Consider the following 13,174-nt stretch of genomic DNA (forward strand, 5'->3'; position numbering starts at 1 on the left):
TTGTACCATAACTAATGTGTCATGGAAGTTAAGTCCTATGACACATATTTAGTAGGTAGTTAAGTCTCCGCCTCTTTCCCAAGAGACGGTGGTAGTAAGAGAATGTAGAGAGAAGGTGACTACATAAGCAACTTCTCCTCATCCTTTGTAATTTGTTGGCACATTTGCTATTCTTGTTAAGACAATTTACTATTTTCTATATACTTTGTGTCTCTCTCTCTCTCTCTCTCTCTCTCTCTCTCTCTCTCTCTCTCTCTCTCACACACACACACACACACACACACATTCCACTGCACAAAATCACTCTCGATTCTTTACATTGTATACTAGGCGTTGATAGTTCGTGTTTGGGTAAGAGTGACTTCTCTAGAATGACACTCACTACTTTTGTTTGGTATGGTTGGAGGAGTAGTATATCACGATCAATGTTCCTCATGGTATTCGTAACGAGGATGTCGACACCATAGTCTAATACATGCTCGCTCACAAGCTAGTGTTGTATTTGGCTAGGCCCTTTTGTAGGCACCTTCACGCAAAAAAGGCTAGCTCAACTTCATGGCAATGAGGCTAGTCACAAGGTAGGACTCATTATGTCTTATAATGGCCACAAACATTGTCATATAATTTGGTATAACATTTGAAGGTCGTTGAAGAACATAACTATGCACAACAAGATGGGCTAACTATTTAATCACTAAGACACGTGTAGCAATACACCATTTTATACTTTATTGGTTAGGGTGTACTTGTCCAAATGGTAGGCTTTTGTGTAATAATTCAATCATCTTATTATGTAACCAAACCCTATACTTGTTCCCCGACTTCATTTGAATAAGTTTCTTTCTGAAAAAATGTTCTCCTTCAATTTTGTTAAATATAGAGGGTCTTTGACTATATATCTAGTCAGTGTAATTATGTAGCTCTCAGGAAAAGGACAAAAGGTTGTAGTTGACCTCATATAATAAGGAGAATGTAATCGTTGATGGATAAAGAAGTAAAGAGTTTTGTTGAGCATTTGTAAGTGGCGGATAAGGCAATTTTGATGGATTAGTGAGATATTAGAGCACACAGGAGTAAGAGGAACCACAATAACCCAAGTTGATTAATAATAAAATCTTCATTAACTAGTCACGTATCTTTTTAAAGTCCATTTCTCCCCTCTTGCTAAGTAGTTAAGTTACAGGTCTTGATTATGAATTAAGTAATTAAGACAATAATTATCTAGTATTCTAATAAGTGAAATGGAGAGAGGTTTATTTGTCAACTACCATGTCATTGTTACTATTTATCCAACCACCTTCAACACTATTGACTACATACCTAAGTGGTTTAGACCTAGGGAAGATGAAATGATCCATTCCCCATGATTGACCTCCATATCAAGAGATCAAGTTGGTTAACATTACCTAAGCCAACCACGGATACACTCAAGCTAATTGTACCAACTCAATAGCGAAAACTAAATAGACACTCATGTCAACGACTTCATTATTCGAACTTATAACCAGTGATGCTTCACTAATTGACATGTAATACTCGAAAACTCACTTAATCAAATACTTAAGGGTAGAAAGAAGGAGAAGAGTCAACACAGATTAGAGATGCAGTTAACGAGTAATCTAGATTAACTATAATCCACATGGTCTCCTTATGCTCGTTAAGTCTTTTATCACGACAATTGACCCTTGTGCCGTTTGAAAGAAGTTACAGATTTGGTTGTCCCCCGTCGATCCGATTAACATGGCTCGACTAACAACGTACTGAAAATGGCAGGATGTCATCTCATAGAGTTGTGATCCCATTAGCTCAGGTGCCCTCGTGTCAGCCAATAGGAAGATGAAATGATCCATACCTAAGCTCTTGGCAAGTTGGGGGGGAGTGGTGGGCCTTAAACCCTGAAATGGCCCAAATGTGAAAAGGAAGAAGGAGAGAGATATAAAATTACAGAAGCAGATTAAACCCTTTGCTCTGTTCTGTCTTGGCAACAGGTTTAGGGTTTTTGGTCAGGCTCCACCTGTGCAGACACACCACACACAGAGGCAGAGAGAGAGAGGTTTAGGGTTTCTTCTTCTTCACCATCATCCTCTCATCACCATCGCCATCGCCATCGCCATCATCGGAAAGCAACCATGAGTCAGCTCGCTCGCAGGCTCTGCAGACCCCTCTCCGCCATCGCTTCCCCCTCTCCCCTGTCTAAATCCCCCAACGTCGACGCCTTTCTCGCAGGACGTGGCGTTCAAGCCACGCCTTTGTCGTTTCTGGAAGGAGCAGCAGGAGGAAGGAAGCCCCTCGTGTCTTCCTCGGGACACAGGCTAGAGATCGTGCGAGGAATCAGACGGGAGCCCATCTCTCAAGCGCAGAGGAATGCGGAGATGGAAGAAGAAGCGAAGAACATCGATCTGGCACCGCACAAGCTCCTGGAGAAAGGAGAGGCCGGAACAATGCAAGGGATAATCAAGGATGTGATGCCAGTGGGTTATTTCATCACTCTCCCAACAGGAAGGGAAGGGTATCTTCCTGCTCTTGACCTTGGGTTCACAGGAGGAATCGTGATCCTTGAGAGGCTATTCAAAGTTGGACAGGAGCTGACGGTGCGTGTCGTGCGGCGGGGAGGAGGTGGACGGGAGATATTGTCTATCAAGAAACCTGAGTTTGCACCCAACACTGACCCACGCCATATCTTTAGCCAACGGTGGGGTAATGCCGGAGGAGACAACAAGACCTCAGGACCTGGTGGCCGCCCATCTTAACTATTTTATCTATCCCTTAGGTGGAGCTTTTGCCTTTTATAAGCTTTTGTTTCATGAACATTGTTATGGTTTATAACAGTTATGTGGGTTGTGCATTAGTTGGTGCCTTACCTATCTTAGTGCGCATTTATATATGGTAAGGAAGTTCTGTTTTGTTGGTTCTTATCTGATAATATGATGGTACAGTCCATAGGGTATGAATTGCATATGAATTTGATTTCCCTTAATACGGTTGTAGTTTTTTTGGTTGTTTGCTTCTTTTAACTATTGTCTTTGAGCAATTGTTTATATGTGATCCTAGCTAAACAAAGTTTCGATTTGCATTTTGATGTGGAAACATTATGAGGTTTATGGTTGTTTATAGGTTTATGGTTGTTTATATTTCGAGTTAGACATGGTATGGTTACATTTCATTTTATGTTCCACCTACAAATATATTGTCAGTGTTTTGCCTTTTATCTCGTCCGTGGTTACTCTTATCTCCGTGCTGCTATCTAAATTTATTAATGCCACAATATTAAATGTTGAACTGAATTCAATACTAAAACACATGGCAGTTGGTATACATATAGCTGGTTAGACAGTCCGTGGTTACTCTTATCTCCGTGCTGCTATCTAAATTTGTTAATGCCACAATATTAAATGTTGAACTGAATTCAATACTAAAACACATGGCAGTTGGTATACATATATAGCTGGCTATGTCTAGCGTGCAGCTATATGAGTAAACTTGTAGAAAGATTGCAGATGTGATGGTGGAGCATCTCAAGTATTTTACTAATTCAAATATAGCACCACTTTATACCTCGACAGCGTGTTATCTTTCATCTGGCTGATTTTGTTATTGCTTAAACTTGCTGAAAGAGTTTCCAATCCTTGAACCAATTGATGTTATTATCTATTGGTTTTCTTTGTAACAATGTAAACAACCTTGTGATGTTTGTATATCCTGGGACCTAAACCTCAAACACACCCATATTAGGATACCACTCTTATCGTATTTTATAATCAGGCTCAAATGAATATAAAGCATGGTTGATTGATGTGTTTATGTGGATCACTTAATTTGAACTTCAACTGTTAATTTATTCAGGAATGATATATATTTCTTTGTATGCCATTGATATTAAGAGGTATGTTAATTTCGTTAAACATTAGATATGATGTACCCTGATTTCCATTGTATTTGTTTAATGAAAAGAAAAAAATTAATCTTTTTGTTTTGAGTATGAACCCTCAGGAAGAATGAAATAAATCTATTTGATATACAGTATGAACTGTAATGACGAATAAAATAAATCCAGTAACACGAAGGTGAAAATGTTTGTTCAGCTCTTTAAGGGATGATCTTTCTGGTGTGTATGTCTCTCTATTCTCTGTATGCACATTGAGTGATCCTCTGAAGCACATGAGTGTTCTTTGTGCTTAAAGTTCAGACGAATGAAATAAATCCAGTAACAAGAAAGTGAAAATTTATCTAATTGCAATGAGACAGCTGGTAAAGAAAGGTTTGTTCAGCCTTTTAAGGGATGATTTTTCTGGTGTGTTTGTCACACCATTCTCTGTATGCAGAGTGAGTGATCCTCTGAAGCACATGTGTGTTTTTTGTTCTTTAATTTCAGACCTGAAGGTGTTTATATATATGATCAGGTTACAATTGACATTTCTCATCTATTTATGAATTGATTAAGATTTGAATGTTCAATTTGTGAAAGCTCAGAAATCTCATCCTAGTTACTGAAGATGACATGCCCATGCATTTTTCTATTGGTATTGTTGGGGAAATTTTTTTATATGATATCCTAAACGAGTCTTTCTAGTGTTTAAGCTGATTCGCCATGTTTCCATGTACTGGGTTTTTGATGAGTGAGGAACTAGTTGGAAGGCTATGCATGCTAATGTGGCAGCAGCCATGTTACTTGAAATCCTCCATGAGGCAACAATAATGTACTTATGGTGTATATCCTATTGCATTGTGTATTCAATCAACCCAGACAAAAATAGTCTTCTCCACTTTTGGCCATGCTACAATACTCCCCAAGTTGGTAACATTTTCTTGACAAACTTAGATTGTAAGAATAAACCTAAACAAGACATAGGGTCTATATAATTGTCCATAAACTTCTCAATATCATGACACGGTGAAGGATAGGATCATGATCAAATTGTTCTCTCACATAATCTAAAGCATTTAGATTGTCCACAAAACATGATGATGAGCTTCTCAATGGGCATGGCATAATCACATAATTCTTCTCTTGCATAATTTGACAATTGTATGATAGGTTAAGTGTTTAAGTTGTCCACAAAAGCAACCACAATGAGCTTCTCTATGGGCATGGCATAATCACGGCTTTCGGTCTTGAAGTCCCTTTATACATTCTTCTTGTCTCTACATTAGTGATGGTGGTTCTTTAGGGTGACATGAATCTTGTATGCTTAATATACTTGCAATTGCTTGGAGAGTTGCATTCTTAATGTTTGAAGATTGGAAGCAATGATTGTGATGTATTATCCTTACAAATGAAGGGGTCAATCTTTTGCATCAACTTGATTTATGAAAACCATTCAATTTAGCTTGGGATGTCTTATAAAATAAAATTGATCCAATTGTCAATCTCACCCTTAGATCCATTTGTGAATATCAAAAATACCTTGATTGATTAAGAGTTGTGTTCAAGCCAATGATGATATTTCAAACCCATACATCTCTTCATTTACAATTAGCTAATTCCCAATGCTATTGGTAACAAGGGGATCCTTGATTCCTTAACAATAATGCGGTTAAGGAAGACAATATTAATGATACTCTACTCAGTTGCTCAATAAATAAGAAAGAAGGAATGTTATGCAAAAGAATGCATAATGACACAAGGAAAACAAGGTACTCGAAATTTATCATACATATGCATATTTTATTATTTGAGAACTATCCAAGAATTGATATTCAACTTGCTAACAAATGAACAACCTGATATTCATTGTTCCTTTTCAGATTAAAGGGAGTTGAATATGAACCATGGGCTATTGTATACTGTAGGTCATTGTTGATTTACATAGTTGAGCTTTCTATTTAGATTTCCATTTGCCCTCAAAGGTAGCGTCATTGGCTAGTATCATCACCTAGTAAATATATCTTAGATAATAGCTTGAAGCATTGAGTAACTACCCACCGTCCATTAATTATGTGATATTGTATAATTGTGCATACACTATACACCATCACCATTAGAAGCATTTTATCCTCATTGCTATGATTGGCTCCAACAACCTCAATCAGGTGATACCATCGCCCTTGGCATTCTTCAATATGTTCCCATGTCATCATTGCGTTAGGAAAGCCAACTAATTATTCTTGTAAATAGATATATGAGAGAGAGAGAGTTTTGCCTAGATGGATGTAGCTCAATTGGTAAAGTTGCCCAATGGAGACCAGGTGGTCATGGGTTCAACCCCTACATTCGACAATGGCATCTAGTGAATTAAGAGTATATGAAGTGTATAATAGAGAGGTGAGGAAATTGGGTTTCGAACCCATGATGCAGTGCTTGTAGTGTTAATAACTTATCACGAGGGTAAGGTAATTACGAAAGAGAGAGAGGGAAAGAGATTTTATTAGTGTTAATAACTTACCGCTAGGGTAAGGTAATTACGAAAGAGACTAAAAATATAACATTTTCATGTAGTACACGTGAAAGTGAGCAGTGAGTTGCAACACTTGATGTTCAAGAGCTCTATCGACCAACAGATGTCGCAATCAAGAGTGCACATCGTGAGCGTGAGAGAAAATTCATGCAGGGAATTGGGTTTGGTCAGAAGATGGTGTGGAAAGCGAAAGTCGGATGAGATGAAAGGCAGAGAGAGGGAGCACTCTATCGGAGAATGTGAGATACTCTGAGACTATATCCAAAGAGTGTGAGATACTCTACAGAACTCCCGAACTTGTTGAGTTCGGGTAGAAGTGTGCATAGTCAGATAACTCTCATTACCTGTGCGTGCCCGCCCGCCCACCTACCTGCCCGAATGCGCTGTCTCACAATCAGAGCGAGTGTGGAGGAACTAAGTCGGGCGCGTGTGTGGACGACGGACACAATGCTTCTTGGAATGAGAGATTTTGAAGAAGGCTGGAGTTTGAGGCAATGAAGGGTCTTTCTTTCTTATTTATGGAGATTTTGAAAATAGGCCTACACAGAGAGACATACACATACATACATACATACATACATATAGGTTGTCTTCAAGATTACTCTGTTCCTGTTCCTGCCTCTGTGTGTACACCTCCCAACCCAAGTTCGATCCTTTGTAAGATCTCCCCTCCACGAAGAAGCCATGGACTCCTCCAGGAGGAACAACCAGCAGAAGGGCATTCTCTGGAGGCTTCCTACCCTTCGAACTCCAGAGCTCGGGAAGCTCGGCCCTGCCTTCGGATATGGCGTCGGCTGCGGTGTTGGCTTCGGCGTTGGCCTTGTTGGAGGTACACCGGATCTCTTCTTGATTCTTCTTTCTCTCCTCGTTTTCTTTTGCTGTTACCTGTTTTTGGTTATTTGCCTTCATCCAAGATAAACTCCCCCCCGGATTGCATCCGATCCAACCTTTCTGACTGCGGCTCCTACTGAAAACCTGTTTGAAGCTCGCATTCATTCGCTCTAGTCTTTACTCGTTCTGGAGAGGTTCAAGATGATGGAAAAAAGATAAAAGATTTACAAATACATGCCCAAGTCTTCTGAAAATGATGACCGTTTTTCTGATGATTCTTTTTCTAGGTATATGCAAGGTTTAAGAGGATAGGAAATGATTAGGATTTACTCATAGATTCCTGAGTCCCCTTGAACTGTTGACCTTTCCTGATGAATTTCCTTTAGGTGTGAGAGTTTGTTCCAAGTATCTGTGAATTGTAGAAACATCATCCTTTTCTGAATCCTTATGCTTATTGCAGCTCGTGATGGTCTAGAGTATGGAAAATGAAAGAACTTTTTATACAAGGGCGTGTTAACACTTTTGGAATTGATGACTTTCCTTTAGGATCTCGTAAGATTCAAGATGATTGGAAATGCCTAAGCTTTGCAAATAGGTTCTTAGGTTATGGCCTTGCCTGATGCATTTCCCGGTAGGAATTTTATTTTAAGGCACACACAGAGAAACAGGTCCCTTGTCTGATTTGCTGTTCACACTTTTGGAATTGATGACTTTCCTTTAGGATCTCGTAAGATTCAAGATGATTGGAAATGCCTAAGCTTTGCAAATAGGTTCTTAGGTTATGGCCTTGCCTGATGCATTTCCCGGTAGGAGTTTTATTTTAAGGCACACACAGAGAAACAGGTCCCTTGTCTGATTTGCTGTTCACACTTTTGGAATTGATGACTTTCCTTTAGGATCTCGTAAGATTCAAGATGATTGGAAATGCCTAAGCTTTGCAAATAGGTTCTTAGGTTATGGCCTTGCCTGATGCATTTCCCAGTAGGAGTTTTATTTTAAGGCACACACAGAGAAACAGGTCCCTTGTCTGATTTGCTGTTCACACTTTTGGAATTGATGACTTTCCTTTAGGATCTCGTAAGATTCAAGATGATTGGAAATGCCTAAGCTTTGCAAATAGGTTCTTAGGTTATGGCCTTGCCTGATGCCTTTCCCAGTAGGAGTTCTATTTTTAAGCACACACAGAGAAACAGGTCCCTTGTCTGATTTGCTATTCACATAGGTGACTGAAAATAATAAAGATTTTCACAGATTCTGAGGTTTCTGGAATTGGCTTCTACTTTTCTGATGGTTTCTCTTCAGGACTAACAACTTGTTAAAGAGATGTCCTTATAAACTTGAGTGGACACTGGGGCAATGTCGATCCTTGTTTCCTTTGAAATGTGGGTGGCACTAATCAAAGAGGTCCCTCTATATATGATGGAACATGATAAACATTTGCACACATTCCTACGGCTTCTGGAATTGGTTTCTAGTTTTCTAAAGGCTTTTCTTCTGTACTGTGGTATTATTTGAAGTATATGCTCTTGGATAAAATCTAGATCTCGTTCATTCATTTATTCTTCAAACATCCAAGACAAGCATATCTTATCAGAGTGATTATTTTATTCCTCAAAGAAGAAATTTGCATCTGTTATAATTTTAGTTTGTTTATAGAAATCCATTGTCTTCCTTCAAAGGTGCTGGTATAGGGTTTGGTCTTCCTGGTCTCCAATTTGGTACGGGCATTGGAGCTGGATGCGGTATCGGTATCGGATTAGGGTATGGGGTTGGTCTTGGGAGGGCATATGATGAGAATGGAAAGCATAACAACCTCTTTCTAAGGAAAGGAGACAGCTCCCCTATGTAAGAATTTTTTTCTCAATAGAATATGTAGGTGTCATAAATTGATAATCATCCATTCGTGCCATGTGAAAATCAAGTAATCTAAATAGTGTTATATTGTTGTAGGGGCCAAATAGGGGATGCTATCGATGACTTTGTGATTAGCTTGACACGAGCTTTAGACCAGATTGATGGGAAGAGGCGACGATAATGAAATCGTCCTGATTCGAGGCTCTGGTGCCATGTTTAGATTTTCTATTAGGGAGGAAAGATGTCCCCCCACTTGACCGTTAAAGATATGGGTTCTAAAAATGATATCATTGTGTTGTGCAAGCAAACAACCTAGTTCTGTAAATAGAAAACTAATATGATTGGCATTCTTCTTAGATGGCTTTCTTCCATGTTGAACTTATTCATGATAAAATTAACAATGACATGTCATCATCCAAGTTTGATGATGTCTTCAGTTTTTCATAACATAATTGTCTATTGTAGGTTACTTCAAATTAATGTGTTCACGAATACACTATAACATAAAGCTCCAGAGATCCTTCTGTAAAACACATTACTGATCGCAGTGGGATGGTTGCACTCCCTGCGTAGATGTAATAAAATAAACCCAATGGACATAATCCTGTGTGAAAGAAAATGTTATATTGGGTTACAAACATTGAACACGTGTTGTGTTCATTTCATGGAAAGAATTTGACTTTGTTAGTCTGAAAAAGGAACCACAGCAGTGAGCACATCTGACATCTTAAATTGGATTATTTAGTGAAAGTCTGTGGCATCTTGCCTTTTGAGAATTCTAAAAGGCAAGAAATTTGTGTGGGAAAGTTTAGAAAGAAAGAAAGGATGGCATAAGGCACTGCATTCGGCATTCCATATAAATAATGATCATATAAAATTGCTTGATAATGATCGTGTGTAAAAGTAAAACTTCCCCATAATTCACATGTTCATTCGTATTGCATGCTGCATTCTGAGTAAACTAAATGAAAACAATGGTCATATAACCTTTCTTGACAGGGGAAGAAAGTGGGAAAGATCATGTGTAAAAGTTAAAACTGTACAACAATTGACATTTTGGCAAGGTATCGAGTTAGAGAACTCATTTTATAGGTTCTCTCACTGAAAAACTAGAACCTAACAAATAAGAATAGCTTGTTCCTCTACTCTAACAAGTAAGATTCTGTGGATTGAGTTTTGAGATTTAGATTGTTTTAACCGATAAACCCTATGAGGAAACAATCACTTGAATATAAACTTTCATGATTGCAGATTTTGTCATTTTTACCACATGATGTGCATATCGTGGTTGCTCATGATAGAGTCTCCAGTAAAAGCTATATTTTACTTCCTCAAACATGTGGCAACTTGCTTTTTCAAGCACATGATGGTTTTGCTGCTGCTTTCACCATAATTGACAACACTATTTAAATTACATCCACAGGGGAGACATTCAGAAATCATCTTTCACAACACAGCTATAGCTTGATCACGTAGACCTTTTTAAGGTTGTTTGATTTCCTTCTAAGAGATATCTCAACATCTCAACTTGAATAGGTATGACAATGCCCAGTTATTTCGATATTAGATAGGAGTGATCAATGGGTTATAAATATTATATATAAAAATGGTATTTATCAAAAAGGTCAACATCTGCTAAACAGAATTATAATGTGAAAAATTCTCTAAATGGCACCCAACATTGCTTGATCACGATCAATATTCAACACAATATGATTTTGTCATGACTAAATTGAAATTGTTATTTATTTATCAGGATCATATGTTTTACCATCTCAATTGTTCCAAGCTCTTTAACATTTCGGTCTTTTAGACACACAAGAGCTATGCAAAGTAAAACATCTATCCATACAAGAAGAATTCGTCACTTGCACATATCAAAGATATACTATAGCCCCATAATCAACAAATTGGTTTGTATGAATGTATGTATAGATGATCAAAGTCAACATGACCCATGCGAGAAGATAATGTATTAATCCAACACGAACCACACAAAAAGATAATTTCTTAATAAAAGCCTACACTATTTGATAATAAATTGGAAGAACTTACAAATTTGCGGACAATCTGCTGAATAAGAATGTTGGCTATTCTTCAAGTATGATAAAGAAAAAGATATTCAGAGCATGAACACAACAACGTTGATTATGCACCTGAATATACTTGAATCATAGAACACCACATATTTTCTCAGCATTAAATACCAAATAAAATTTAAACATAAATCATCAAACCAAAATACATGTACACAACGCACTGATAATTTTCTAAACAGCTACAGATCAATTGGGTTAAGCTGAGGACACACAAACAAGATGATGTTGCTATTAAAAATGCAGAATGCAAACACAAGAGCTGAATGCAGAGAGTAATCATAAGGTTCTTGGATAGCCATGAAAGACGACACTTCCTTCATATCTTCCCAGACATTTAACAAGTTCTATCAGCCTGAACAAAACCCTATAAAACTCTCAACTTGATAAGATACTCGTGCTACATTTCTACTAGTAATCTAACATGAAGGCTTTCCGATTTTTGAGTCTTGCAATATTTTCTACTAGTAACTGACATAAAACTTATCATTTTGATATGCCACACTTGAAAAATACTTTCACTAGTAATCTGACACCAAACTTTCTTCTCGTTCCAAAATGCAGATTTTGTGTACCAGTTTCCACTGGCAATCTAACATAAATAAAGCTACTTGCATCCTGATATGTGATGTTCTTGTTACTTATCTTGTTTTTTGGTAATTAGTTGTAATTCTGATGTCTTCGGTTGCGAGGATTCATCCGATTCTTCTTCTCATTCTCGAAGTGAAGCCTCATCATCTCAATCGTCTTCTGTTCACTAGGTGGGGCAAACTCGGGCTTCTTGATCGAAACAATCTCTCTTCCAGCTCCACCTCTGCACACAATCCTCACAGTGATCTCCTGCCCTTCTTTAAACAGCCTTCTGAGGATGGCCAGGCCTCCAGTAAACCCTAAATCGTCTGCAGGAAGGTAAGCATCTCTTCCCGTTGGAAGCTTGAGAAAGTATCCTACAGGCATCACATCAGATATGACAGCTTGGTACGTGTTTGGGTCATCTTTCTGGAGAAGTTTCTTGGGATCCATGTCAATCTGGGCGACCTGTTCATCCAGGTCTAGCTCGGAGACATCTGGGGCTGGCTGGCGCCGATAGTTCCTGTCAGAAGGACGGCGAGCGCTCATGGAGTTCATGATGAGCGTGAGAGGACGAGGGTGGGGAGGCAATCCATGGTAGGATAAACGAGGAATCGCGGGCTGAGGAAACCCTAACCTTAAACCTGACCCGAGCTTCCTGCTTTGAGATACAACGCTGCTACTACTGTTGCAGCAGCAGCTCCTGTTGAGAAGGTGAGCAGAAGAATACATACGAATGGAAGAGGTGAGGTGCGACATGGTCTTCATTTCCGAAGTGAGGAGAAGGCAGGATCCAGCTGAAGCACAGGAGAAGAAGAAGGTGCAGAGAAACCCTACCCTACACAGAAGAAGCAGAGAAACCCTACTCTACTACGCAGATGAAGAGATGAAGGGTTTTTGCAGAAGAGATTTGATGTGTATGTATATGGATATATATATCCTGGGACCGGTTTCACACCTGGGCGGCCAGAAACCCTTTGGGCGATTGAGTGCTGGGTATTGAGCCCCCATGGCTCGGGTTGGGTCGGTCGGTGCCCTACTAATAATAAATCTCTCTTGTCTCTTCTTCCATAAATGGAGTACCGACACACCCAATTGAAGGATTTTGTAGAGAATTCATACGCAACTGGCAACCGATAAGAATATGCCCTTTTACCATCAACTTTGTTTGGTAGTGGTCTCTACATATTGTCTGTACTGTACATATATAGATCGGCTGCTTGGACGTGGTCATTGTTTTTAGGTACCTTCAAATCGACATACCTAACTAACCCCTTCGAGACATGTGTCTAGCTAGGAAATCGGAATTCCACCCAACCCAAGCACTGTGAAAATGAGAACACTTGTTGCTTGAGCACATGCCAATGATAGGGAGGGAGTTTGAGCATTTAGCATTTAATGCATTTGCGGTGCAAGTACTATGCTCTT

General features: G+C 38.9%; 3 protein-coding genes across 3 annotated transcripts; 2 read left to right on the forward strand and 1 right to left on the reverse strand.

The window, feature by feature from the left end:
- Positions 1 to 2,010: 2,010 nt before the first annotated feature.
- LOC147869388 (uncharacterized) lies at positions 2,011 to 2,977 on the forward strand. The gene has a single exon (XM_087328893.1). The coding sequence runs from the start codon at positions 2,130 to 2,132 to the stop codon at positions 2,748 to 2,750; it is 621 nt and encodes a 206-aa protein (XP_087185019.1). The 5' UTR covers positions 2,011 to 2,129; the 3' UTR covers positions 2,751 to 2,977.
- A 4,040-nt stretch (positions 2,978 to 7,017) lies between these two features.
- LOC147869389 (uncharacterized) lies at positions 7,018 to 9,436 on the forward strand. Its single transcript, XM_087328914.1, has 3 exons — positions 7,018 to 7,224; positions 8,906 to 9,071; positions 9,177 to 9,436. The coding sequence occupies exons 1-3, from the start codon at positions 7,080 to 7,082 to the stop codon at positions 9,259 to 9,261; spliced, it is 396 nt and encodes a 131-aa protein (XP_087185040.1). The 5' UTR covers positions 7,018 to 7,079; the 3' UTR covers positions 9,262 to 9,436.
- Positions 9,437 to 11,384: 1,948 nt separating this feature from the next.
- LOC147869390 (uncharacterized) lies at positions 11,385 to 12,627 on the reverse strand. The gene has a single exon (XM_087328904.1). It carries the CDS (start codon positions 12,512 to 12,514, stop codon positions 11,837 to 11,839), a length of 678 nt encoding a protein of 225 aa, XP_087185030.1. The 5' UTR covers positions 12,515 to 12,627; the 3' UTR covers positions 11,385 to 11,836.
- Positions 12,628 to 13,174: the final 547 nt, after the last annotated feature.

This window comes from Azolla caroliniana, unplaced genomic scaffold (assembly GCF_043228905.1).
Source record: "Azolla caroliniana isolate FFs.n. ecotype wild unplaced genomic scaffold, voAzoCaro1.0.p SCAF_1, whole genome shotgun sequence".
Classification (NCBI taxonomy): Eukaryota; Viridiplantae; Streptophyta; class Polypodiopsida; order Salviniales; family Salviniaceae; genus Azolla; species Azolla caroliniana.

Coding starts and splice junctions, on each gene's coding strand:
- LOC147869390 (XM_087328904.1), bottom strand. CDS start 12,514: ATGAAGACCATGTCGCACCTCACCTCTTCCATTCGTATGTATTCTTCT.
- LOC147869388 (XM_087328893.1), top strand. CDS start 2,130: ATGAGTCAGCTCGCTCGCAGGCTCTGCAGACCCCTCTCCGCCATCGCT.
- LOC147869389 (XM_087328914.1), top strand. CDS start 7,080: ATGGACTCCTCCAGGAGGAACAACCAGCAGAAGGGCATTCTCTGGAGG. Junction 7,225..8,905: donor CGGCGTTGGCCTTGTTGGAG/GTACACCGGATC, acceptor CTTCCTTCAAAG/GTGCTGGTATAGGGTTTGGT. Junction 9,072..9,176: donor AAAGGAGACAGCTCCCCTAT/GTAAGAATTTTT, acceptor ATATTGTTGTAG/GGGCCAAATAGGGGATGCTA.